The sequence below is a fragment of the Takifugu rubripes genome, chromosome 3 (genome assembly GCF_901000725.2).
Source record: "Takifugu rubripes chromosome 3, fTakRub1.2, whole genome shotgun sequence".
Classification (NCBI taxonomy): Eukaryota; Metazoa; Chordata; class Actinopteri; order Tetraodontiformes; family Tetraodontidae; genus Takifugu; species Takifugu rubripes.
In genome coordinates this window covers 5,476,586-5,503,770 of record NC_042287.1, presented here as the reverse complement: position 1 = coordinate 5,503,770, position 27,185 = coordinate 5,476,586, and the positions used below count along the sequence as shown (strand labels likewise).

The 27,185-nt window shown below is 41.3% G+C and overlaps 1 protein-coding gene across 2 annotated transcripts in view; it reads left to right on the top strand.

The window, feature by feature from the left end:
• The window catches only part of LOC101076026 (copine-9-like), a 45,546-nt gene extending 19,029 nt beyond the window's left edge, over positions 1–26,517 (top strand). The window contains exons 7-20 of one of the 2 annotated variants that reach the window (XM_029834242.1): positions 2,091–2,154; positions 2,966–3,069; positions 9,104–9,208; positions 11,681–11,722; positions 11,937–12,012; positions 14,762–14,815; positions 14,988–15,049; positions 15,231–15,277; positions 16,881–17,062; positions 17,321–17,448; positions 18,797–18,899; positions 19,491–19,548; positions 23,652–23,725; positions 24,253–26,517. In XM_029834242.1, coding sequence (XP_029690102.1) covers positions 2,091–2,154; positions 2,966–3,069; positions 9,104–9,208; positions 11,681–11,722; positions 11,937–12,012; positions 14,762–14,815; positions 14,988–15,049; positions 15,231–15,277; positions 16,881–17,062; positions 17,321–17,448; positions 18,797–18,899; positions 19,491–19,548; positions 23,652–23,725; positions 24,253–24,429 — 1,276 coding nt within the window. In that variant the 3' untranslated portion in view covers positions 24,430–26,517. Of the gene's footprint in view, positions 1–2,090; positions 2,155–2,965; positions 3,070–9,103; positions 9,209–11,680; positions 11,723–11,936; positions 12,013–14,761; positions 14,816–14,987; positions 15,050–15,230; positions 15,278–16,880; positions 17,063–17,320; positions 17,449–18,796; positions 18,900–19,490; positions 19,549–23,651; positions 23,726–24,252 lie in introns of those variants that run through there. The other variant, XR_003887934.1, reaches the window with a different exon arrangement.
• Positions 26,518–27,185: the final 668 nt, after the last annotated feature.

The window sequence follows — 27,185 nt, the reverse complement described above, 5'->3', positions numbered from 1 at the left end:
TCGCAAGAAAACAGACTTTTTTTAACAGACCTTTAGGAAATAAGTGTTCATCAGGTGAAAATTATTTTTTTTAAAGTATGTGGCTCAGATTCCAGACATATCTTCATCACATCTGATGAAGATTCTGGAGCGGCTCTTCCTCAACCTCCTCAGGCCCCAGGTGCAGCACGCTGAGGACTCCTTACAGTTTGCCTACCGGGACAAGGTCGGTGTAGAGGACGCCATCATCTACCTGCTGCACCGAGTCCACTCGCATCTGGACAAGGGGAGTGGCACAGCGAGAATCCTCTTTTTGGATTTCTCGAGTGCCTTCAACACGATCCAGCCCCTTGTCCTACAGGACAAGCTTCTACAGATGCGAGTGGACCCCTGCCTGGTTGCTTAGATCTCCAGCTACCTCACCGACAGGCCGCAGTTCGTCAGGATGAAGGACATCACGTCTGACACTGTGGTCAGCAGCATCGGTGCTCCACAGGGGACTGTGCTGTCCCCCATCCTCTTCACTCTGTACACCTCGGACTTCTGTTACAACTCTGAAATGTGTCACATTCAGAAGTTCGCTGATGACACAGCCATCGTTGGATGTATCAGAGACGACGAAGAGGAGGAGTACCGGTGCCTGGTGAGGGACTTTGTTGCCTGGTGCCACAACAACGGCCTGCAGCTCAACACCTCCAAAACTAAAGAACTGGTCATTGACTTTGGGAGGGACCGACCAAGACCTAGGCCAGTTCAGATAGGAACGGGGAGGTGGAGGGCGTGCAGACCTACAAATATCTTGGGCTGTGGCTGGACAATAGGCTGGACTGGACAAGCAACACGAGGCAGCTGTACAAGAAGACACAGAGCAGGATGTACTTCCTGAGGAGACTCAGATCCTTCAACATCTGCAGGAAACTCCTCTGGATGTTCTACCAGTCTGTGGTCGCAAGCGTCCTGTCCTACGCTGTGGTGTGCTGGGGGGGGAGTGTGACAAAAGCAGACCTCTCCAGGCTGGAGAAGCTGATCAGGCGGGCCAGCTCGGTGGTTGGGATGAAGCTGAAACCTCTGGTGACAGTGGCAGAGAGGAGAACTATAGACAAGCTGCGGAGCATCATGGACAATGTCCGCCACCCTCTGCACACTGTCATCCACAGCCAGAGAAGCCTGATCAGCCAGAGGCTGCGCCTCCCCAAGTACAGGATAAACAGACTGGGGAACTCATTCATCCCCCGAGCCATCAGACTGTTCAACTCCTCACTGGGGGGGAGGAGGGCCAACAGAAGGACTGGAACAACACTGCAATAACATAATACTGGGACATCCAATCATTCCGTTCATTCATTCATTCAGTTAATTTATTTACATTTCTATAGTTTTATATTTTATATTTATATTCTATTTTTAATTTATTCTATTTTATTTCTTATTTTATTCTATTTTTATTTTTATTATTTTTATTATTTTAAACAGTGCTGTATGTTTCTTTGGGGAGATGCTAATTTCCCTAATGGACACCCCCTAAAGGGATCAATAAAGTACTCTGATTCTGATTCTAAATCTGATATTACATTTGTTTTAATATTTTTAATGCATTTAGCTCAGAAATCTACAAATAGCTCATTTTTTCAATATTGTTGTAATTTTTTTTTATCACGACTGAATCAGTCTTTTGCATTCAGTTTTGGTATCCAGATTGTGATTAAATTAGAGAGAAGGATGGAATAAAACCTGTATAGCCTTTAAGATTTAAAATTGTCTTAGCTGGATGGAAGAGAGTAAATGCTGCATTCAAATTCTGCACCTGAACAGAATGTTCGCCTGAATGTTGACACGGCTAACATTATGGCAATGTTTGTATCAAAATTGTATCTTCATCGCCTGATAATAAAATGATTTTGAAAAATGCTGTTATAATGTAATAATGTGTAATTATAATTTCAAAAATGTGCCAGGAGATGTTGATTTTTTAATATTAAACTGTTTTTTACAAACATACTGTTAATTTTTTTTAGAAGGTATTATTTATGTCTACTCTATGCAGACATACTGTAAGTACGACAGTGTCCTTGTTTTTGATTAATTTCCATTGTCACTTTTTTTCTCCTCAGTGGGATTCCTGGAAAAAAGTGTGGAACCATCCTCTTTACTGCAGAGGAGCTAAGTAACTGCAGGGTCAGTCCGCATCACTTCTTTCATACACCCGGGGCCCGTTACTGAAAGCAAATTTTGTAAGAATCCAGAGTTAGTCAACCCTTAGACGAGGCAAACTCTGGATTTGGGGTTTCACAAAGACAGTTCAGCAAAGCTCTGAGTCAATTACCTGGGCAACATACGCTGATACTAAAAAGTAAGAAAGTATCAACCTGCTAGCAGGTTTACGTCAGCTAACCCAGCGTTTCTCCTGATGTCAAGCCTGCAAACTGGAGGCAGTGGTCAGCATAATGTGTCCGTTTTCCAGTAGCAGTAAAAAATATTGCATCAAAAACAAGTATTTTGTTATAGATCTGTTTAAAACAGTTAGTTTTTTTTGTACTACATTGTTAGAGTAAATATAGTCTGTAATTTAATAGCAGCCTACAGACAAAGAGTGTGGAGCAGTGTAAATGTGTTGAAACATAGCTATGCTTGTCGATTACTGTAATTAAGCCTGTCTATCAAATGGATTTGAGTTTAATAGAATAAATATGATTAATAATACATGCAATATCAACAACATGAGTTTTCTAAAATATGTCCCTTAGTATATTCTGTAATTACCCTATGCCACAGATGTACAATTATTATTATTTTGCTAACTGTTGCACTTATTAAGTTATCACTTTTCAACATAACCTGCATCAGCTGTCAGATCAGATATGAGTGCAAGTGATTGTACTTCTTGTTTGAGGCTTTTTTTCAGTTTGAGTTCCACCAAGACAGACAAGTCTGAATTGGGATGGTTTTTATGTTGACATATATTTAAATCACTTGTTTCCTCTTCTAGGATCTTGCCACCATGCAGTTGTGTGCCAACAAGTTAGACAAGAAAGATTTCTTTGGCAAGTCGGACCCCTTCTTGGTTTTTTATCGGAGTAATGAGGATGGATCGTAAGTTGCATGCTTAACGTCAAATTTTTACGCATATCTTGTAGTTTGCTAACCTAATTTTAGATTATACTTATAACAGGGCCATGAATTTCAAAAGACAAGAGATAATTAAACATTCTCACAGGAATAGGCTAAAAAACCTAAAGATTTGACATTGAAACTCCTTCTCAGACTCAAGGTACCATTGGGGATTTTTAAGTTCCTCATCTCCCTTCAAAAGAGAATTTAAAATAGAAACGAAGGAAGTTATGAAACTTTAAAAAAGAACAGTTTATTCAGCAAATTAAAATGTTATAATGCGATAACCAGGATTGATAACCCTGGCGACATAAGTGGTTTGAAACACAATTGTTGAATACAGACTCTGAAAGTTGTCCAACAATATACTATTACTTAGGGTACAGCAGACATACAATTTTTTAGTTCTTCTAAAATTTCATTTCAAGTTTCTCCCTTTTGATCTTTTTTGGCTGGTTTTCCACTCGTGCTGATTTTGGCTTGCGTAATTATCTCTACTGGCAGTATGAGGCCATTCCTTAACCCTACAGAAGTTGCATAGGTTGTCCAACTTCTCCAGGATGGCACATCCACACGTGCTGCAGCAAGAAGGTTTAATGTGTCTCCCAGCACAATCTCCAGAACATGGAGCAGATTTCAGGAGACTGGTGGTTATTCTCGGAGAGCTGGACAGGGCCGTAGAAGGTCCTCAACCCCTCAGCAGGACCGATACCTGCTCCTTTGTGCAAGGCAGAACAGGCTGAGCACTGCTCGTGCCCTACAGAATGACCTCCAGAGGGCCACTGGTGTGAATGTCCCTACCCAAACAATCAGGAACAGACTTCATGAAGGTGGCCCGACGTCCTGTAGTGGGCCCTGTGCTCACTGCCCAGCACCGTGGAGCTCGACTGGCATTTGCTCAAGAACACCAGAATTGGCAAGTCCGCCACTGGCGCCCTGTACTTTTCACAGACGAGAGCAGGTTCACCCTGAGCACCTGTGATAGACGTGAAAGAGTCTGGAGAAGACAAGGAGAACGTTATGCTGCCTGCAACGTCGTTCAACATGACAGGTTTGGTGGTGGGTCAGTGATGGTCTGGGGAGGCATATCCATGGAGCGACGCACAGACCTCTATTGCCTAGGAAATGGTGCTCTGACTGCCATAAGGTATCGAGATGAAATCCTTGAACCCATTGTCAGACCCTACGCTGGTGCAGTAGGTCCTGGTTTCCTCCTAATGCACAACAATGCCCGGCCTCACGTGGCAAGAGTATGCAGGCAGTACCTGGAGGATGAAGGAATTGAAACAATTGAATGGCCTTCACGATCCCCTGACTTAAACCCAATAGAACATCTCTGGGACATTATGTTTCGGTCCATTAGGCGCCGCCAGGTTGCTCCTCAGACTGTACAACAGCTCAGGGATGCGCTCACACAGAACTGGGAGGAAATGCCACAAGACACCATCCGTCGTCTCATTAGGAGCATGCCGCGGCGTTGTCAAGCATGCATACAAGCTTCTGGGGGCCACACAAGATACTGAAAAGCATTTTGAGTTGCAGAAATTAAGTTTTGGAAAAAATGGACTAGCCTGCCTCATCTTCATTTCACTCTGATTTTATGGTGTCTACACAATTGAGCCCTCTGTAGGCTGAAAACTTTTATTTCCATTAAAAGACTTGGCATCCTTTTGTTCCTAAGACACTGCCCTGTCGTTATTTGTATAGATATCCAACTTCATATTGAGATCTGATGTATCCAATGTGTTTCTTTAAAGTGCTCCTTTAATTTTTGTGAGCAGTATATATACAGTATATAGTGGCAGGACGAGGAACGACTCGGACAGAGCAGATGGTTTGGATGTCTTTCTTCTGCATCCACCAGAATATACTAAATGGCGCGCTGAACACCCCTATGTGTCTGCCACACAGCACCCCCAAACCCCCCCCCCCCCCCCCCCCCCCCCCCCCCGGAACACCCAGTAGGGAAACAGCAGGGAGAGGGAAAAAGAAATGAAAAGAAAAATTTTACATATCAGTCCCTGACAGGGGGTTTAATCAGCCTGCCATAACGGCTGCGGCGTCCCGCTTCCGGGAACGCAGATGAGTCGCAGGCAGGAGAAACAAAGTCCACAGCAGGCTGTAAATTAGAACAAAGATCATCAGACGGGACATTCTGGACCTTAGAAGGAGGATGGCCCTGACGGGGAACCTGAGCCGGCAACACATCCTGCCGGCGGACCCAGCCGAAAAGGAACTTCTGGCAGGAAAGTTACAAGGGGTGCACTTTTTTTTACAAAGGGGCAAAAATTTCCCAGGAATACGAAGCGGTTGTCCCAAGACCAATTCCGCAGGCGAAGCATCCACATCCTCTTTAGGAGCTGAACGCGAACCGAGCATCACCCAAGGTAATCAATCTACCCAGCTGTCATCCGAGAGCGCGACACGTGTGCAGCCTTGAGTGAACGGTGAAAGCATTCGCATAGCCCGTTAGCCTGGGGATGGTACGCAGTAGTACGGTGAACCTCTGTGCCCAATGATATAGCCGTAGATGACCAGAGTTCCGAGACAAGCTGAGGTCCCCTGTCAGAAGTGTCAGAAATGCGACCCAAGCAGAAAGAAATGCTCGAGCGACATCTGCCAATGTCGTGGAGGAAAGAGGGACCACCTCTGGCCACCTGGTGGTCCGATCCACCATAGTGAGCAGGTGATTGTACCCATGGGATGGAGGTAAGGGTCCCAACCAGGTCCACGTGCACGTGGTCAAACCGTCTGGCTGGAATCACGAATTGTTCGAGGGGTGCCTTGGTGTGCTGGTGAACCTTAGCACGCTGACATGCTACGCAGGCTGCTGCCCATTCCCTGACCTCTTTGCGAAGGCCAGGCCAGACAAACTTGGCACTCAGCAGTTTCACTGAGGTGCGGACCCCCGGGTGTGAGAGGGAGTGGACCATATCAGAGACCCTGCGGTGCCAGGCCATCGGGACCACAGGTCGGAGACGACCGGTGGAAACATCGCAAAGGAGGGTAGGACCACCATCCTTTACTACAGCTTTCTCCAGCTTCAAGCCTGTACCGGTGGACTCAAGAGCCCGTATCTCCGGGTCCGCAAACTGGTCGGCCGCCATGGCAGAGAAATCCAGCCCTAGATGCACAGGACAAATCAGCACCCGCGACAGACAATCGGCCACTGGGTTAGCTTTTCCAGCTACATGCCGAATGTCAGTCGTGAACTCTGAGACTGCCGCCAGGGGACGCTGCTGACGTGCAGACCATGGCTCAGACACCTTTGCCATAGCGACTGTCAGAGGTTTGTGGTCGACATAAGCCGTGAAAGATCGGCCTTTGAGTAGAAAACGAAAATGACGCATATCCAGGTACAATGCGAGTAACTCCTGGTGAAAAATGCTGTACTTTCGCTCATTGTCCCGTAGCTTGCGGCTGAAAAATGCGAGAGGCTGCCATGCACCACTGACACTCTGTTCAGCCACCGCGCCGACGGCCACATCTGACGCATCAGTCGTCAAAGCGATGGCCGCCCGAGGTGCCGGATGGGCCAACAGTGTGGCGTTGGCTAAGGCAGACTTGGCCCCCTCAAAAGCCTGGACCAGCTCAGTAGTCCAGTCGACCTGATCAGTAGCCCTCTTCATCCACAGGGCCTCATACAGTAGCTACAGGAGGTGGGCTGCCCTGGGGAGAAAACAGTTATAAAAATTCACTATCCCCAAGAACTCCTGCAGAGCCTAACCGGAGACCAGACAAGGAAATTCTGCCACCCCTTGCACCTTGGATGGCAACGGAACTGCACCCTGGGAAGAAATGCGGTGGCCCAAGAAATCAATCACCGGCAGACCGAACTGGCATTTCGCCGAGTTTACAATCAGGCCATGATCTGCTAGTCGCTAAAAAACCTGCCCAAGGTGGGTCAGGTGCTCATCTGCTGATGGACTCGCTACCAAAATGTCGTCCAAATAGACGAACACAAAGGTGAGGTCACGCAATACCGAGTCCATCGACCGCTGAAAAGTCTGTGCTGCCCCCTTCAGGCCAAAGGGCATGCGCAGGAACTCAAAAAGCCCAAACGGAGTAATCACTGCAGTCTTGGGCACATCCTCGGCACGCACCGTAACCTGATGATAGCCATGCACCAAGTCTACTTTGGAGAAAATGGTAGTGCCTGCCAAGCGAATGGAAAAATCCTGTCTGTGCGGAATGGGGTAATGGTCATGGCCTGTGATGTTGTTAAGACGATGAAAATTGCCACACGGCCGCCAAGTGCCATCTGAGGCACCATATGGAGCAGAGAGGCCCATGAGCTCTTACAGCGCCGCACAATTACCAAACGCTCCATTGTGGTGAATTCCACCTTAGCTGTCGCCAACTTCACAGCGTCGAGTTGCCGTGCACGTGCAAAAACGGGCAGACCCACGGTGGGGATGAAGTGCTCCACCCCGTGCTTTGTGATGGCCGTGGATAACGCGGGCGTAGTAAGCCACAGAAAATCACCGAGCAATCGCTGAAAAACATTGCCCGCCGCAGCAAAACTGGCATGTGCCAGCGGCCCAGGTCCCCCTGTCAGACATGGAAAGGTGGCAAAAGACAAAGCATCGATTAGACGTTGGTTAGCAACATCCTTTAACAGACCATGAGAACACAGAAAATCTGTGCCTATGATGGGAACAGTAATGGAGGCTAGCACAAAGTCCCATATAAAACTCCGTCCAGAAAAACAAACAGTCACCGACCTGGTACCAAATGTCTCAATGGAGGAACCATTAGCGGCAGTCAGTTGGGGGCCTGCGCCCGAGGATGACAGATTTGCACTGCCTGGAGGGAGGGGGATCTTCTGGGAGCCAGAATCCACCAGGAACCGCTGGCCTGACAGGGAGTCTTTGACAAACAGCAGCTCCTCTTGTTCACCAGCGCCCACAGCTGCTACTGAGCGCTGGCCCTGGTGTTTCCCTGCATCTCGAATGCACATGGAGGAACACAACGCCGGGCCTTGTGGCCAAAACGCTGGTGGAAAAAACACAGGTCACTCTTCCTCCTCCGGGAGGAAACTCCAGCCACCATCGCCTGGTCTGTGTCCTCTGGTACCAGCTGCCAGGAATCCGCCAACACGCTCTGCACGGAGGTCCTCCTAGCAGTCAGCAGCACACAATCCGCTTCCTTAGCCAAACCACCAAAATCACCTGCAGCCAAACTCGGGGAGTTCGCCAAGGCCGGCCAGATCGGATGTGGAAGTTGGCGCAGGAAAATGTGCGGGAAAAGGAACCCACCCTCGTCTGAGCCCAGCAATGACAGCATGCTGTCCATAAGGTCCACCGCTGAACCATTGCCCACACCCAACAGGGAAAACAGTTTATCTGCCCTGTCCGTGGCAGATTGGCTGTACCTCCGGGGCAGGAGCTCTTTGATTGCTGCGTACTTGCCACGCGGCGGCGGGTCAGCAGCTGCATGACGCGGCGAGTGGATTGCTGGTCCAGAGCCGCGACCACCAAATAATATCTGGAGTCGTCCTCGGTGACTCCTCGCAGGTGGAACAGCGCTTCGACATGCTGGAACCACGGGGCCGGGTCGCTCTGCCAGAAGTCGGGCATCTTCACGGATGCGGTGAAGCTAGATGGCTGCGTGTGTCGGGGCGACATGGCCGAAGAGGAGATACCTTCGTCTGCTGCCTTGAACATGTTCAAAACGGGGTCACCAATGTGGCAGGATGAGGAACGACTCGGACAGAGCAGATGGTTTGGACGTCTTTATTCTGCATCCACCAGAATATACTAAATGGTGCGTCGAACAGTGCATCGAATCAAGGGCTAACCACACCCATCACCCCATGCATCACCTGGATGTGAGATACACCACACTCCTAAGAAAAGAGAAAAACTTGTAGACAAGGAGAAAATGCAAATTGTGAATCCTAACAATTTTTAAGCATTACAGGAGGAACCTGTAAACTAGTGGTGAAATCTCCCCTACGTGTAGACAATCGGAGGAAACCAGATGTGTAATGACTGTATTTGTTGTGTGTTGCCAGGTTTACCATCTGCCATAAGACAGAGGTGATCAAGAACACGCTGAACCCAGTGTGGCAGCCATTCACCATCCCAGTTAGAGCTCTCTGCAATGGAGACTATGACAGGTCAGAAAGCATTTTGATGGTATAGAATTATAAAAAATATGGGAAATGTCAACTTAAAAAAACAAAAATGGAATAATTTAGTGTCAGTCATGCGCCGCAGTGACATTACGTCTTGGTAGCCCTGTCAAAATGATGACAATCGCAGATTCTCAATAAAACTCAATATTTATGCTTATTTGTGCTTATTTCAATACACAAGGTTTGATTTACAACCCACCCAGGGTCTACCATTAGTTTTATTATCTGAGGCTACTTGTAAATGTTTATTCAGGGTTCATTCTATTCTTTTTATGCATGCTATTACATATTGCTTAGATCCGTCTCGTCTATATCCGCTTATCTGGGACCAGGTTGCAGAGGCAGCACTCTAAGCAGAGATGCCCTTACCCTAGACACTTCTTCCAGCTGTTCTGGGAGGATTATGAGGTGCTCTCAGACTAGCCTTGAGACACAGTCTCTCCAGCATGTTCTGGATTGTCTCTGGGGCCTCACTGGGATATGTCTGGAACACCTGCCTAGGGAAATGTGTGTACCCTCCAAGCATGTTTAAATGTGTGTTTTTGTCCAGTGTAAAAGGGGCTTAGGTAGTGCGAAATTGCTGCTGGGGCCCTGAAGCCAGGAACAAAGAGGCTACCAAAATGGTTGACAGTCTCAGATCATTTTTGCTGGCTGAAGTCACATGCAGGTGTGAAATGTGATGAGTGTGTGTTTGATGAGGTGCTGGGTTATGTATTGCCTAGTATGCCAAGAATGTATTGCAACTTAGCTAACATCAACTTAACAATGTGGCAGATGTAACTAAACCATAAACTGTCAACCAAACAACTCACTACAACATAAATACAGCATCAGGTCAAAGTTCTATGTTTAGCTTAGCTTATCTTGACTAGATCCAGTTTTGAAAGGAGTCTTTGCTGTGAAATTGCCTCCACTGCTCATCCACAGGTTCAGGTCCCAGCATCCCTCTTTTGGTCTCCCAATTTCAGTTGAGGTGTGATTAAGAGACCACGAGTTTCCATGTGTAATTCAAGTGGGCAAAGTTTATTTATGTAATGATATCTGGACAATCTGGTAACCAAATTAGCTACCTTGGGTAAGCAAGAACAAAATAATTAGAAAGCAAAACTGAAAAACACATAGGTACATAACTTACAGCATCATTAATAAAAAGAATGTCAGTGATGTACACTGTTAGGGGTAAGATGCAGAGCAGGACAGGCACCTCAGAATAAACACTATAGTGCAGGGGTTTTAAACTCATTTTAGCTCAGGAGCCACACAGAGGAAAATCTATTCCTAAGCAGGCCAGACCGGCAAAATCATGGTATACAACTTAAAAACAACAACTTCAGATTGTTTTCTTTGTTTATTACTGTCCATAGGACAAACAGAACAGCACTATTAATCATAAAACACTTAAAGTTACTTGAAAATTCTGAGGACAGAACACACAATAAATCACACTACGTGATTCACAAAACCAAAACAGTATCACAAACCATATCAGGGTGACATTTCTCGGGCAGAAATGTAGATAAAATCATAAAACTCTGTTGCCCAAATATTTGCAAAAGCCTGTCGCTTTTCAGGGCACACAATATCTTCTGCCTTCACCATGCATGTTTTGATGAAATCGCCCTCACTAAATGGCTTTGAAGCCACCACAATTTCTTTAGCAATGAGGTAACCAGCTTTGACCGCATCGTCACTGATCTCTTGGCTGTGAGTAAAAACAGACTGCTGTTTCTTCAGACTAGACAACAGTTTATCCACCGTTTTCTCCGCTGTCCTTGAAAGTTATATTTGTTGGCATGAAAACTCATGTGAACACAACAAACATACTGCTTTCCCATTCACTTCCACGAAAAAAATAGGATGACCATCGTTCTTGAAACAGTGAGGGTGAAAAACATAAAATGTAGAAACCATAATAAATCACGGGCAAAATACAAAAGAGCTCATCCGATTGGCTCTTGTTTGACCTACTTATATTGCCCTGGTATAAACAATTTGCTTGTTTAACACAATTGCTATTGCGCCATTCATTGGACGGATTTAGAACAGCAGTTTACTTAGGGGGTCGTCTAATCATAAGGTTAACATCTTAGCTATGCTGTTACAGGCCAAGGCTGCCGGGTCCAGATACATGATCACCTGACAGGCCTCTGTCACCCCACTGGGTCATGGTTTCCTCTCCTCCCCTAGGTTAAATCCTTGTGTCATCATATTTTATGATGACACAAGGATTTACTATGCACTGTCACCGAGAACCATTTGCATTTTGCACAATCCCTTGTGGAATAAATTGTATTGCTGGTTTTTCACATTTATTTATTTATTTATTTATTTATTGTCATTCTGTGTGTTTCTAAACAGGGCGTTTTGTGTCCCTGTGTAAATTGTGAATAAAGTATTTTTGTAAAAATCAAAATCTTCTTCTTGTTTTTAAAGGCTTTTTTCTTTCTGTTCTAGGACTGTCAAGGTAGACGTGTATGACTGGGACAGAGATGGGAGGTAAAATTAAATGCATGTGCACCTAATTCCAAACATAACATAACAAATATATTGGTGTTAAATGGCATAGGAAAATGAAATCAATAAATGTTCTGTGGTAGAGAATTTAAAATACTTCAGTGCTCTATAAAACAACTGACAAAACATTTCAGCACAAGGAAAGTAGACACAAGAATGTAAGCATACCTGTAAGTGACTATTTTTTTGTCTGTAGCCATGATTTTATTGGTGAGTTCACTACCAGCTACAGAGAGCTCTCTCGGGGGCAGAACCAGTTCAGTGTCTATGAGGTGAGAGAATATGTTTAATTTGAAATATACAATTCCATATGAAGCCAAAAATCTATAATAAAATGGCAAACAAAAAGGAAATTTCATAATTTTTTACATAATCATTTTAGTTCTTTTCCTAACGTTAATTGGTGTTTGACTATGGGAAATTGCATTTGGTATTACCAACTATGGAAGCTCCAATGACATCACGTCTTCGTGAGAAGGCAAACTTTACCACAGTTCTTGCTTGGTTGTACTAGCTTGTATCTGTGTAGCCAAGGCTAATGCATCAAGGCAAGCTTAATTGCTGCGAGTTAGGTAACATTAGTTTGTTGCCTGGACTAGGAACTTGAGTTTAGGTAATGTGGCATGACAAGCTAACTCTTGACTACTAATAGCCAGGATTTGCCACTTATGCTATCGGTAGTCTGGATAAAGGCTAATGTGATGTGCCGAGCCTAGTCCGATAACCTATCGTGGTATATCTCTCCTTGTCAGTATATCTGAAGCCACCCTGTCCCCACCTCTGCCACCAAAAAGAAGAAGAGGAGGCCTCATCTTTTCCACTCACCGCATCTATTTTTTAGAGAATTTCCAAATAAGCAGCACAGTCAGTGTGCCACCTTTCACACTCTTGTCAACTAATGAGGCTGAGATATTGCAGGAGATGGGACATCACATCACTGGACTCACAGTTTCCCCAACCCCCTCCTCTGGGAGGAGATAATAATCTTCTTCTATGCTCCTCCAGGGGAGCGGTACATGGTTGTAGCCCTGTCATGGGGCTAGCTGTTACAGGTGAGAAAACCCTGTGGTTAAAATTTCTCTCGCTCAAGTGATTCTCATATAACCGAGATCATGGACACAGCATACGTCCCCACCAAGATTCTCTTTGGCTCAGACCTGGAGAAAAGGAGAGAAACAAGCACTCACGGGAAGCAGGAGGGAAAGAATTTGACCTCTGTTTACCATGCAAACTCCAGCCTTGTCTATCACAGCCTCTCAGTGCTGGCTTTGAAGTGAAAGAAACAGTTGCCCCAGGGCACAGAAGATAGCCCACCTTTCACGAGAATCAAAAGCATGGGGAAAACATTCCTTTACAGCAGTTGGTACAAAGAATAGACCATCTTCCCACCCCAGGAAGGGAAGAATTCCCTTTTGTTCTCACCCCTCCTACAAAACGGAGGGATAGGCACAGCCCTTTGATTCAAGGTTAAGGTTTAGGTTTATAAGTTTCAGCTACTTATACTCTTCAGGGGCCATTAGTACATTTGTAGCTTCAGTCACCTGCTTGTTGGTTGTGCTAATGATTGGTGTTGCCAAATGTGCTAATGGCCCCTGAAGAGTATAAGTATCTGCAATTCCCCAACAGTGAGTTAGAACTGATGAAGCCTCTTTGAAGGGAGGTGAAACGTCTTGCAACTCAGTCTAGTTGCTATGATTCAACTTCCAGAAATATCCATTAAACTTAATAGATCCAGTTTTTATAGGCTCATCAGGTAGTGTCTTCTGCTGCGACGCAGAGGCTGCTGCTGCTAATTTTCTGAAGGAGTCTCTCAATAGTCTTTTGCAGTGCACAATAAGAAACTTGCTTAGAGTGAGGAGGAAGGGGTCAGTCCACCACGATTTTGGAAGTAGGCACGTCCCTGAGCTTGACCGGGCTGTCCCTGACAGACATGATATCATTAGACATTAGGGTTGGTTACATGCAAGGCAATTTCCCATAGTGAAACACATCACTCTGTTCAAAGAACCAATGATTACACAAGTAGCACCATGTCTTTTTCAGCTGCTGCTCCACTATTTATAATTGGTTTGTTCACTCAAAACTTGACCAGAGGGCAAACCGAACTCTAGTTCTACAGTTTACTGTTGAGAAACAAAGACACGGTGTTTTTTTCTGAGAGTGCCCAAAGTTGGCTACAGTGGACTTGACTGACATTACACAATTTATGTAAATATCCTTATTTTCACATTAACTGTTTATTTGGTAAAAGATGATTTTTTTTAAATTTTACATAACAAAATATGTCCATTACTCCGAGTTTGATTGATTGTTACAGGGACGCAATTCACATACGAAACAAAACTGTTTTCTTAGTCATGAACTGTCTATTAGAAATAAACATGAACACTTGTTGCCATTTTTGCATAGATTTTAGAAAATAATATATCATACACTAGCACAGTACATTAGATTCTAAATAATTAAACCCACTTAGTTAAATTCAGCAGATTAGCATTTTAGATATGGTGCAGATGTCTTGTGTACCGGTAAGTATTTTTATAGTGCCTCCGGTAGGAAATTATTTTCTAGTTATGAGGTGTTGACAGTGTTGATAAATAAGAACTTTGTTAAATTTGTTAAGTCAAATTGAAGCTTAAAATTGATATCTTAACTAATTTGCCATCAGCTCATTATTGATTTTTTAGAATATAGAACATGATTAGAGTTAAATGGTGACTAAAATAGAACATTATTACAAAATCAGAAGCAGTTGTTTAAAGAATGTGTAATCAAATGTCAAATATATTCGTGTTGAGATGATATGTATGAATGAATCTGTTACCACACATATTTGAATCTCGTGCCAGTGATATGACTGGTTTTCGATACGGTTATCATACTATAATATGAAACTGAAATATCAGGGGACAGAAGTTGTCTACCAGGTAAGATGGAAATCTTTCCTGAATTGCAACAGTCATTGGACTGGTTTGCCCTTACCCTTGAATGATTATTTACACTATTCTTCATCACCAACAGGTCTTAAATCCCAAGAAGAAAGGAAAAAAGAAAAAATATGTGAATTCTGGAACTGTAAGTCCACCAAACATTATATGTAATTTGTTCTATATTTTATTGAATGTAAAAAGTATATGATCACATCAATCTGTGTACCTCTTACAAAGTTGTTACCAGGTACCTTATTTACTTTTTCTCTTTTAGAACTGTTTCTGTGTTTGTGTGTGTGTGTGCCTTTGTTTACCAGGTTACTCTGTTGTCTTTCAAAGTGGAGTCTGAGCACACCTTTGTTGATTTCATTTGTGGAGGGTGAGTGAAAGGCAGACTTTCATGTTATCCTGCAAATTGATTTACATAATTTTGATATATCCTATTCACATATTGGACTTAATTACTGCTACCAACTTTTGTGGCTGTTTTTAATAATAATGTGTTGACATGATAATAAGTATGCTGATTGTTTTATTTTAATACATATACTTTGTGACAGGACACAGTTGAACTTTACAGTGGCTATAGATTTCACAGCATCTAATGGTAGGTCTTTGAATGTTCTAAATTGCATTTGTGTCCATTAAGTTCTATCAGAGAGTCAAATGTTGAAAGAAACTCGAAGACATTTCGAAAATATGGATGACTGAGTTTGTTTAATGAATAGCTGCTATGCCTAAAGCAAAAATTCCTCTAGTTCCTTTCAGGAATGCAGTTGACCTTTCAATGAACCTTAATGAATATGATCTGAATGAATGACAAATTTCACATACATATGGCATTTGTGTCATTATTGCAGGTGTGTTTTTAATACTTATTCTGTGCATTTAAGAAATTACAAAAATGGCCTCTTGCCATTTTTCTCAGATTAGCAAACTGAACATTGTTGAACAGAACCAGAATCAATTAGTGTTAAAATAGTTTGTGCTTGACCAATTTTTACAATCCACACATTACAACCGTATTTTGCATACTGATAAATGTTATATGTGTAGTTTTGTTCTTTCAAAAATGGAAGCCTACATTTATGATAAGCAAATAAACTCACAAGCAAAAGCACACCGAACAGTATCATATGTAATAATAACAGATGATCTCAGAGTTTCTAATTCTTCCGAGCCACAATTTTTATTTCCGAAATTTCAGTTTTCCCTTTAAATTTATATTGTCTTCAGAAAGCATGGTTGTTCATTGTATTGGTTCTCCCTACAGTCTTTCTACAATGCACATTATGTCAATTAGAGACATGTCTCAATTCCTGTGATATTATTTAAGGCTGTGTAAATTAGAATTTTTCATTTAGATTTGTATAGCTATGCAAGAAAATAAAATATATTTTTAAAAGCAATATAAATCTATGTAAAGGGCCTGCAGACTTCTGACTGATAACTGGTATAAATGTTGACAAGCAAATATTAATTGCTCCTTGACAAAACTGCATGGTCAATGCACTTTGTATTACCGTAATTGATTAAAAGCACATAATCTAATTTTAGAAAGAAATTCAATTTAGTACTTATATAAGCCGCATTGAAACGCCGGTCCCGGAAGCACGTCTTCAATCACACACATAACCTGTCTTATGGTGTACAGGTGCAAACAGTAATTAAAACAGTAATTAAATACATCAACAACCAGAACTCAATACATAGAACACTAACATTGAAAGTTGCAAAAGATAACATTTACAACGAACAAAAACAGGGTTAACACCAACCTGAACCCACAGACACACTGCCACAAAGCATGCTGGGAAATTCTCACACTGACCCTCCCCAACACGCTACACTACCTTTGCTTTTCTTTTCAAACGGTGCCTGTGACATGGCAGTAACACTAACAGGGCTGGTTAAAAAAACATACCGGTAAAATTTCTTCTTGCATTTTCAATATTGAGGGTCTGTTTATGCTAATTTTATTCATACACAAAGCGCGAAGTTACACTAAACTTGCGTCTTCCTCGACACATATATTCCACCCGTCTCTGTTACCTTTTCCGCTCGAGCGGCTGATAGAAAAAATACATAAATAAGCCGCACCGTAGAACAAGCCAAAGTGTTTAAAGTGTAGGAAAAAAGTAGCGGCTTATAGTCCGGAAATTACGGTAATCAGGTGAAATTTATTATATTGTGTTATGTGTTCCTCCCAGGGAATCCCTCTCAGCCCACTTCCCTCCATTATATGAGTCCTTACCAGATGAATGCATATGCAATGGCCCTGAAAGCTGTAGGAGAGATTATCCAGGACTACGACAGTGACAAACTCTTTCCCGCCTATGGTTTTGGAGCTAAGCTGCCCCCTGATGGCAAAATCTCCCATGTTTTTCCACTGGTGACACACACACACACACACACACACACACACACACACACACACACACCCCAACCAGAATTCTCTTCACTTGACCCGCTCATAATCCAGATAATTTAGATCAACTAGTCATATAGCTACTATTTTTCTCTTAAAAGAGGCCTATTTTCTAATTTGATTCTAAAATCAGTAATCCCGAGTCAGGAAAAGAATACACAACAAAAAATTGCATTCACATTTTAAAACATTTCATTAAGTGATGGATGCTGTCCGTTGCAGAATGGTGACAGTGAAAATCCAAACTGTGAGGGCATAGAGGGGGTGATGGAAGCTTATTTCCACAGCTTGAGGATGGTGCAACTCTATGGACCCACAAATTTTGCACCAGTTATCAACAAAGTTGCCAAGTAAGTCTGTTTATGTCTTTTGTTGGCGGTTTGCTCACAATATAGGCCATATAGACTGTTGACATTGTTCTATGACTTGCCTTAGTTCTGCACCGTTTTACCCCAAGCCAAAAAAAAACTTAATGGGATGCAGCTAACAAGATTCACTATGGCAGCAGGTCAAAACAAGCCTATATCCTCCTACGAGGAGAGTTGCAAAAATTAATGACCACATATGCAGAAGGTGTGCATATAAAAAAAAAAAATGCAGTAGCAGCAAAAGAGCGTGGTAAAAAAAAATTATGATCAAGTCAATGCTTGATTATTAATTGGAGAAAAAAAGAATTGCATATTTGGATACTAAACAATGTGTCTATTGAACTGAACAGGGAAATGTCTTTGAAAATTGAATGTTGAGCTATTTTTATTTTATTGAGTCAGAGATTGATAAAACAAACAATTGGGGTCTGATAATCCTCTACTGATGGAGTATCTGTGATTCAAAGTCAACTGGCTCCTCAAGAAACAGACATCTCATGTCTGCCGTCAGTCTGCAGGTTTCATATTAAGCAGAGTAAACTCAAGAGTAGGTGAAACAAACCTGCCAGCGAGCTCGGGATAACGGTGAACTGGTCTTGTGAAACCAAAAAGTCCGATTTTCCCCCATTTCAGGGTTAACTAACCCAGGATTTTCACTTAAACGGCTTTCTGAAATTGGCTCCAGGTCTGAATCTGCAGTCTCTAAGTCTGCATTCTATTCGTGTGACAATGCACACGGTGGTTTAGGCTGTAAGTCACAATATGTGGGGAGCTTAGCTGCTTGGCAGTCTCCTACTGCTACTACTACTACTACTACTAGGACGATAAAAGTTTGCTTGTATGGTATAGTGTACAAAATATGGTCATAAAATTGCTTTTTTTAAAATGTGTGTCACATTGAGCTGTGAAAGCGCAAAACTGACCAACAAAAAAGCATGTTGTATATTTATTGAAAAACAATCTATTTTGACTTTTTTTTAAATCTAATTTGCTCTGGATTTATCAGTCTAGCCTGGAGGAACAATATTTTAAAACAAGATTTTGTGCATTCTGTTCTTGGTCATTTTTTTTCTTTTTCACTTTTTGTTCTTATTATATTATTAGTAGCATAGTAGGGATATCTACACACGTATCTCGTTAAATAACATTTATTAAGAACTCTGCCTTATAAAGAGACAAAATTATGAGAACTAAAACCAAGGATCTCCTGTTTTCTCCTGTGTATTTTTGGTGATATGAACAATCTTAATATGACACTTAATAGCCGAGTGGACAGGTTAACCCAAATATCTTTGTACTTGTATGTGTACGTTTTTGTATGTTTTTCCAGCTGTGCAGCTCAGTTTACAGATGGCTCTCAGTACTCTGTCCTGTTAATGATCACAGATGGAGTGATATCTGACATGGTCCAAACCAAAGAAGCTGTGGTCAATGTGAGATCACACGCACACATGCAAACAAACACTCACTAAGTACCATTACATGACACTGTAAACTTGTTACCACCCAGTTTCCACTAAAAGCCACATGCCCACAAACCCTGGCGTATGATTCTCGAACAAATATATTCAAGAAAGCCAGCCTTACTATACATTTTTCTTGTTTGCCATTCAAAATTAACATCACCAAGAGGGATAGCGTGCATCTAATCTGGACTATAAGTAAAGCGTACATTATATACGAGATTAACAAAACTGTACAATTATTAATCTTTCTGTTGTTGAAAAGGTTGGTCTGCTGCCTGATGTGGTTGATTTTTATGGGATGTAATATGTCAACTGTGAATGGTGCCATATTGACCTGCCAGAAAGATGCATATTCCCACCTAGTGTTGACAAGCCAAAATCTATAACTTCCCCTCAGTGACAAGATACAAAGTTTTGAGGATTGTTCACTTAAACTGTGAATGTAAACATACTGACTGAGAAAGAGGGGGAGAAATTATTCTATCATTCTAAGGCCATATCACACAAGACGTTTGCATAAATTAACTGGCCTCATTGATAATTGTGTTTTCTGGACAGGCTGCATCACTTCCCCTGTCCATAATTATTGTGGGTGTAGGACCAGCTGAGTTTGATGGTATGTATTCTATTTTACATCTTTGTTTGTTTCCATCAATCTGAAGTGTATCTTGTTTTCATCTCATATCAAGTGAAAGAAAATCTGGTACTGTAGAAGATATTTACGTTATAGATTCAAGAATGGTTGAACATGAAATGACCAAGTGAAGCTTAAATAGAAATCTCATATTTTTTTCTCAACATAGACATCCTATCATATAATGGACAATGTATTTTTTTTCCATTCTTTTCTTTCATTATGATACTGTGGCCTTTCAAAATAATAGATAATATATTTTCCTTTTTAAAAAAAAAAATCTTAAATTCTGATACTGTGGCCAGAATCACAATGATTTATGTATAAAAATCTCTCACACACATTTTTTTTCCCTGGGCGGTCTCTTCCTCTTTTAAACTCTGGTCTTCCACCCAAGCTAGATGGTCCCACGCAGCACCTCAATGGTCCTAGCACTGAACAGATAACAGATACTATTCCTGTGATCTGCAGAATCCACTACTGCTGTGTCCCACTTTGACCTCAGAAATTCCAGTCCAAACTTGGAACAGATGAACATTTGTGCTTTTCCTGCTCACTTTCTATGCCCTGCTGCACTTGATTGTCTCAAGGGCTTCTTTGTCTGGTTTGCTTGATCCCAGCTTTTACATAATCACTACCTCTGTGCTGTCTTTTAGTCCTTACAGCCAATAGCAGGAATCTTGAGCCCCTTCCTCAATCTGCCATGCAGGGGCTGTTCTTCTCATCTTGGTTCCAGCTGTTTTACCCTGTCTGGTTTCTGCTGCCTGAGGTATTCACAGAGCATCTTGTCTCTGGGGGCATCTCTCTCATGTACTCTCTCTTATCTGTTTTGTCTTTCTAGTAGTTCTGATGCTTTCTAGTCCTTTGCCTCCATTTCGCTTCTTGTACAGTTTCAGGGTGCTGAATTTGGGGTGTAACGACCTATGCATTGTGAGCAGCTTTCACGTCTTGATCTTGTCTTTCTTGTCTTATGTGGCTTCTATCTCCTTTGGCCAATTTATTATACCAGCAGGATTTCTGGTGACTGGCTGGGTGTAGGTGTTTATTGCCTGGAGTTTTTTTTTTCTGTTCAGGTGACTTCATACTCTTTCTTACTCTTTGAAGGTTTTTGGCTATGGCCATTGTTGTCAAAAGTGCACACACACAGTATATTATGTTGCAAATCTGCTTCATAGGTTCAGACCGCGAAATGACCAGAGAGTCGGTGATCTTCAGTAAAAAGTTTATTAAACACAATTGTGGGCCCTTTTATAGTACGAGAGAAACATTCTCCATCTGCCAAAAATTACACAAGAATCAGCATAACTAGTCTGCTTGATGAGGAGGAGGAAAGGAGAGGAAATGAGAGGAGAGGAGAGGAAACCATGACCCAGTGGGGTGACAGAGGCCTGTCAGGTGATCATGTTTCCGGACCCCGGCAGCCTCGGCCTATAACAGCATAACTAAGATGTGACCTAATGATTAGACGACCCCCTAAGTATGATAATTTGTCTGTCTATAATAGTAACTGGAGCTACAGAATTAGTAACAATAAGCTTTTTCAAGAATTACAATAGTCCAGCCTGGAAGTAACAAATGCATGGACTAACTTTTCAGCATCAGGCCGCGTCAGTAGTTTCCTTATCCTTGTGATGTTCCTCAGATGAAAAAAGGCACTTCTAGAGACTATTTTGATGTGTGAGTTAAAGGACAAATTTTGATCAAAAGTTACTCCTAGATTCCTCACAGAGAGACTAGATGTTAATGAGATACCATCTAGAGTGATCATGTGATCTAATCTATCCCTGAGAGGTTCAGGACCAAACACCATGACCTCAGTTTTTCCTGATTAAGGAGGAGGAAATTTGAAGACATCCAAGACTTTATGTCTTTAAGACAGGTCTGAAGCTTCACTAACTGCTCTGTCTCCTCTGGTTTCATGGATAAATATATAATCTGGCTCCGGTCCAACTATAGCAAAACTGCTGGTGTTGTGAGTGCAGCTAGCTACAGATTGTGGTGAGCTAAAAATGTCAGGTCAGACAGCCAAGATTTGCGGGTGTTTGGACCACAGCTATCAACAGGGTGTGTGGCTAGCTTCTCCGGCTCCAGGTTTTCTACAGAAGCAGGCATATTCTGTTCATTATTTGTTTGTGTCGATGGCAAAAATATTACCAACTCCCTCCTCCTTTCTTTTACAATAGTAAGTATGGAAAGTCACAAGGTGGTGGATGAGGATGGAAATGATGTGTTCATGGAGGTAAAGCAGAGATCAATATAAATATGAAATGAGATTGACACTGTTATGAGCTATTGATAACACCCAAACTCTTAGCCTGAGGGCAAGGAGAGACAGTGAAATGATTGATTGTGAGTGAAAAACTGTCAACTTTGAATAATGTAGATCGTTAAAACTACAAGGAATTAGGTGGCAAAAGCTGAAATCTTGGCTGCTTTTTGAGCAATATGACAATGTCTATTTTTTCCAACAATTGATGGAAAAAATGATGGTGTGTTTCTGTGATATGTAACCCCCTTGTGTTTCAATGCTTGCATTAAGCTTTATCCACAATGCCACAATTTCCACCAAGGATCAAAGCAAACCATAATTGAATGAATTGGCCATTTTCAGTTTCACTGTTCCATCCGTGCATAATTAGACTTGCATTGCTTGATGCTTAACATAAGCAGATACTATTGACTGGAGCAACCAGGTAGACTATGGAGGGGGAGGGGGGGAGGGACCTATCACCGATCCAAAGAGTGGGAGAGTAGTGTATGAAAACTAGGTCTTATCAGTCTTATCAGTCTTATTACTGTGGATAAAGTGTTGGCACCACTGCAGAACATTGCATTGTACCTTTGAGGTGAAGCTGAAGTGCCAGAGGAACTGTCAGTCTGAACGGTAGCATCAGGCCAAATGGCAGTGTTCACTATGTGGGAGAGATAACCAAGAAAGGGTATTTTTCGAAAGGGAAAAAATGACCAGCTTACTCAATATTTTTGATCTTATGAATTTGCTCTGAATTTACCAATCCTCAGAATCACTGTAATGTTCTTTATGGCAGACATACAGTTGTTATAGACATGGGAACTGTTGAAAATTGGGCTTGTCCACAGCAGACATGGCACCTATGTGGTGTTTCCCTGCCCTAGCTGGTAAGGTGGACAGAACACCTCACTGATGGTCCTGTGCTGTCGCCTGCCACTGTTCCTGTCTTACCCACAGTGGTCCCTGGGGAAGGGACCACAAATGCTAAGATAAAGATTTTGTGTAGCAACAAATTGTTGCTATTTTTTTATTTTTTTTATTTTTAGGGTTTGAGTTCCAATTGTAGGAATTAAAATATCCTGAAAAATGTCCCTGTTAAAAGACTATAATTTTTACTTATTTTTATTTTTTTACTTTTGCATGCACTAAACTATAATAATAAAACAATTAGTATTACTGATGACTTTGGAACTACTTGAGATACTTATGTAGATTTTCAAACATTGGAAGAAACATTTACAGATTCTATTATGCATTTTACTGGGAAGTAAGCTAAGGCAGTTGACAACAATTGTTAGACCATACCAATAAAATGGTTATGCATCTTGATTATTTAGTTCTGACCATTAAGTACACATGAAGCATTATTCGGACATCATGATCAAGCATAAATTATACATTCATTCATGATAATTCAAGGAAAACTGAAGCTTTCTTATTGCAGGGATGCTATAACATGCTAATTACTTTCTTTTTTGGTCAAATTATTATTGCTAGACAACAGGCTTGATCAATTCATTGGTACAGATAAATATTGATAACAGAGAGAAAAATCTCTTATGTTCTGGTGTCATTGCCACTCTATATGCATAAAATGATTTTCCAAAGAGAGATTAGCAATAGCTGTGAGTCACCAACCCATAGTGTGACTGCATAGTAGATTGTGTTGAAGAGATATAAATATCTAAAACATTCTAAACATTCCCTGCTGGCTACCTGTTCTTTTCCTTCATCTTTTATTCCACATAGATATGCATATTGCCCGGAATATGCACTGGTTTTAAATTCTAGGTAGGTCAAGAACTGGCTCAGTCCCTTCTTTCTATCATTTTAGCTATGGAAGAGCTTGATGGAGATGAAGTGAGAGTGTCTTTCCAAGGACGTCTTGCTGAGAGAGACATTGTACAGGTACTCATTATAATTGGACTGCTTACATTCGGGATTTGGAAATACACAAAGGGAAGTGCCTCATAAAGGCTCAGGACTCTCTTCCTTCATAGTACCATGCAGTTTGAAGACTACCAAATTTTTGTAAATATCGTTTTTTTAATAATGCAGTTTTGCCAGGCTCAAATTGAAAAGCAATATGAAACATGTGAAAAAATATAGATTGAAATTTAATAAAATATAATTCAAAACAATTGTAATTGATGAACATTAAACCAATTTGCTATAACTTATTTTCCAATACATACTGTTTCTTCATGGCCAAAACGTTCATATCCATGTTCACATTAAGTTTTTTGAGCTTTTAAACATATGATGCGTTGATAATCATGGTATATTAGGAAGTGTAAGAAAATATGCTTATAGTTGTGTTGCTCTCTTTGTGAAATACCATTTGCTATTTTTCTTGAACTTTCAAACAATGGATGTTTAATAATGTTATTCAAATCATACCCCTATTCTTCAGTTATATTTCCCTTTGCTTCCAGTTTGTTCCATTCAGAGATTATATCGACAGGTCTGGCAACCAGGTTCTCAGCATGGCCCGGCTGGCCAAAGATGTCCTAGCCGAGATTCCTGACCAGCTGCTGTCTTTTATGAAGAGCAGAGGAATCCATCCACGACCAGCCCTCCCCTCATGTCCACTACCTGAGCTGCACAACTAACCCTGACAGAGGCACTTGCCAAACCCCTGCATGTGGTTCTCTAATCTCTTGAATGTGTCATAAAATATGCCTGTGACTAATTAACTTGGCAGCCATCCTTGATTTACATGCTGCTGTGTTTCATTTTTTCCTCCTTTACTTGTATTATGTTAGGAAAAATTGTGAGCTATACATAAAACAGGAACCAGGAAAATAATGATATTAAACTACTCATTCAACTTTTTCTTCCGGTAGGTGTTTACCCAACAATCTATACATGTATCTGTGCTACTGGACATGGAATGCTGGAACTTTGCCAAAAAGCTGTCCAGCACATTTGTCACTAAGAAAAAAAGATTTTCCCTCTGTACCAAAACAAAACATTAAAAAGGAAATGACATAAACATATGAAAAATGATAAATTATACAATAACAGTATCAATTGCTGACACTGTATCCAAACAGCCAAATATTTTGTCTTTTATTGGTCTGTCTGGCTGAAAACCTCAGACCCCAGGGTTAGGACAGTTGATCTTAATGTGTCTCAATATTAAAAAAGGGTGAAAAGAGGAGAGAGAGATGTTTTAGTTTTAGTCAAATGATCTCAATATTATCAGTCATGGCCTCTCAAACTAGCAACCCATGAGCCATACACACATGTATATACATTCTGCTATGACACACACCCACCCTTTCTTTGCACAGCATGAAACGAAGCTGTCGCTGATTCCCCTCCTGCAGTTCAAGAAATGTCAGTCTCTTTAGTTGCCCTGCAGCGTGAGGAAGGAGAAAAGGACAGATGGAAGAGGCAAAGAGCAGGAAAAACAATGAAGGTGGCACTAACATGCACAGAGATGGGAAAGAAATATGAGCCTTTGTTGTACACGTTATTATGTGTTAAAATGGAACGTTTCAGCTAGGGTTTTTATTTGAAGCAGACTGTTGCTTGAAGTGTCTATATTTTAAGGTAAAGCTACAGTCTCTAAAGCAATATATGACTTCTAGTGTAATGTAATCCCTATGCACGTCCGTTTCTGCCGTCGTAGAATTTCCACCAGTGTATAAAATAAACCAAAGCTGCCACCTGGTGTCCATTATTTGTACGGGAGGTTGTCTATATTTTGCATGCCGACTGTACAAACTAATACAGAACAAGTGCAGGTAACAGTATTCTCTGAAGCTCTGAAAAGAAGCAGAGATGCAATGGTCAGTACAGCACCATCAATAACTCAAAATACCTGCATTGACCCCAAGTGACCATTCACCTCCTATGAGTTACTCTGCCATCATTTAAAAGTTACTTCAGAAAAATTTGTGGTCAGCCTTAACACTGTGTTTTGTTAAGTCAAGATGGTGATGGTGACTTAGAGGGTTGTTTGTGATGTGCTGCATGTGATGTGTCAAATATAAGCACTGCTTAATTACAGGTTTGTCAAGTTTTTGCATGGTGAAGAAACATACATGAGGTTTGAACAGAAAACAGTTTATTTCATAGTAATGTGTATTTCATATGTGTCACATGTCTTGAACATTTTGCAGTATACAGTGTCTTCCAGAGACTTATTTCATTTCCTGTTTTTATTTCTTCTTCCCTGCATTTTCCCTGTTGAGAACAGGCAGCAAAATGTGCCACTGGAAGACACTGTTGGAACAGAAATGACTTAGTGTCTGTAATGTGATTTTTGTAAGCACCACAGCAATTTTGTCATATCTTATGACTGTATGAACATGTCTTTTTAAATTTACAGCTGTTAGTGCACAACATTGTGCTGAAGGATTTCAGCTCTTTTTTTTAAAAAAATTCTCTGTGTAGTAACATACTGTATCTATATTATAATATATCTTAGGAATGTTGATAGAAGAATGTAAGGCTTTTAACTAGAAGCCCTAAACTATTTTCAAGACAAAGAATATGTTGTGCTAGAAATTTTCAATATATTTACATTTACTGCCAATGGCTGAAAAAGTTGTTCTGATAATGCCAACAAACATGAATCTATTAGCATAAAGTTGATTTGTCTTTTAAAAACTGTGTACCACTACTGGAAACAAGTGATAGTTTTAAATAGTTGGTTGAATGAACAAATTAAAGCACTTTACCTTATTTTACTCAATTGTACATGTTTACTTTGTATTATATATTTACAGCATGGAATAGAATCAACAAGCTGCCCAAATCAACTGTGTTGTACAGACAGCAGCTAACAGAGCTCTTACTGTATGATATGTTCTGGTTGTAGTAAAATGAAGTTGGCCAATATTCCCAAAGTAGGAATGATTTTAGTTATAGAACCAATTTATCTGCAACCAAAATCATACATTGATACGTTAATGTGAACATTTATATGGCAATACCTGAATTTTAATGGTTATGGTACACCACTGATGGTGCCTAATTTGCATGTATCACCGTGCCTCAGTTTATTTGAAGCCTCAACTTGGTGCAAACAAGTTTAGGTGTTCGTGACTCTTCTAATAGAAGTGATTAATTCTATATATTCATTATTAGAACAAGAACAGTGAACTTTTAAAGACATAGTGTACCATATTATACCATTTTATCTTTGTTTTTTTAAATTCTCAACATAATCTTTTAAGTTTATAGAAACAAGGAACAACATCTGTGTGTGTGTGTGTGTGTGTGTGTGTGTGTGCGCGCGCGCGCGTGCATGCTCTATGTATGTTTTTTTTAGTATTTAAACAAACCTGGTTTTGTTGGACTGGGTAATAGGTCAGACAGGCTTAGCTCAAGGAAATTTTGGGAAAATATAAATTAG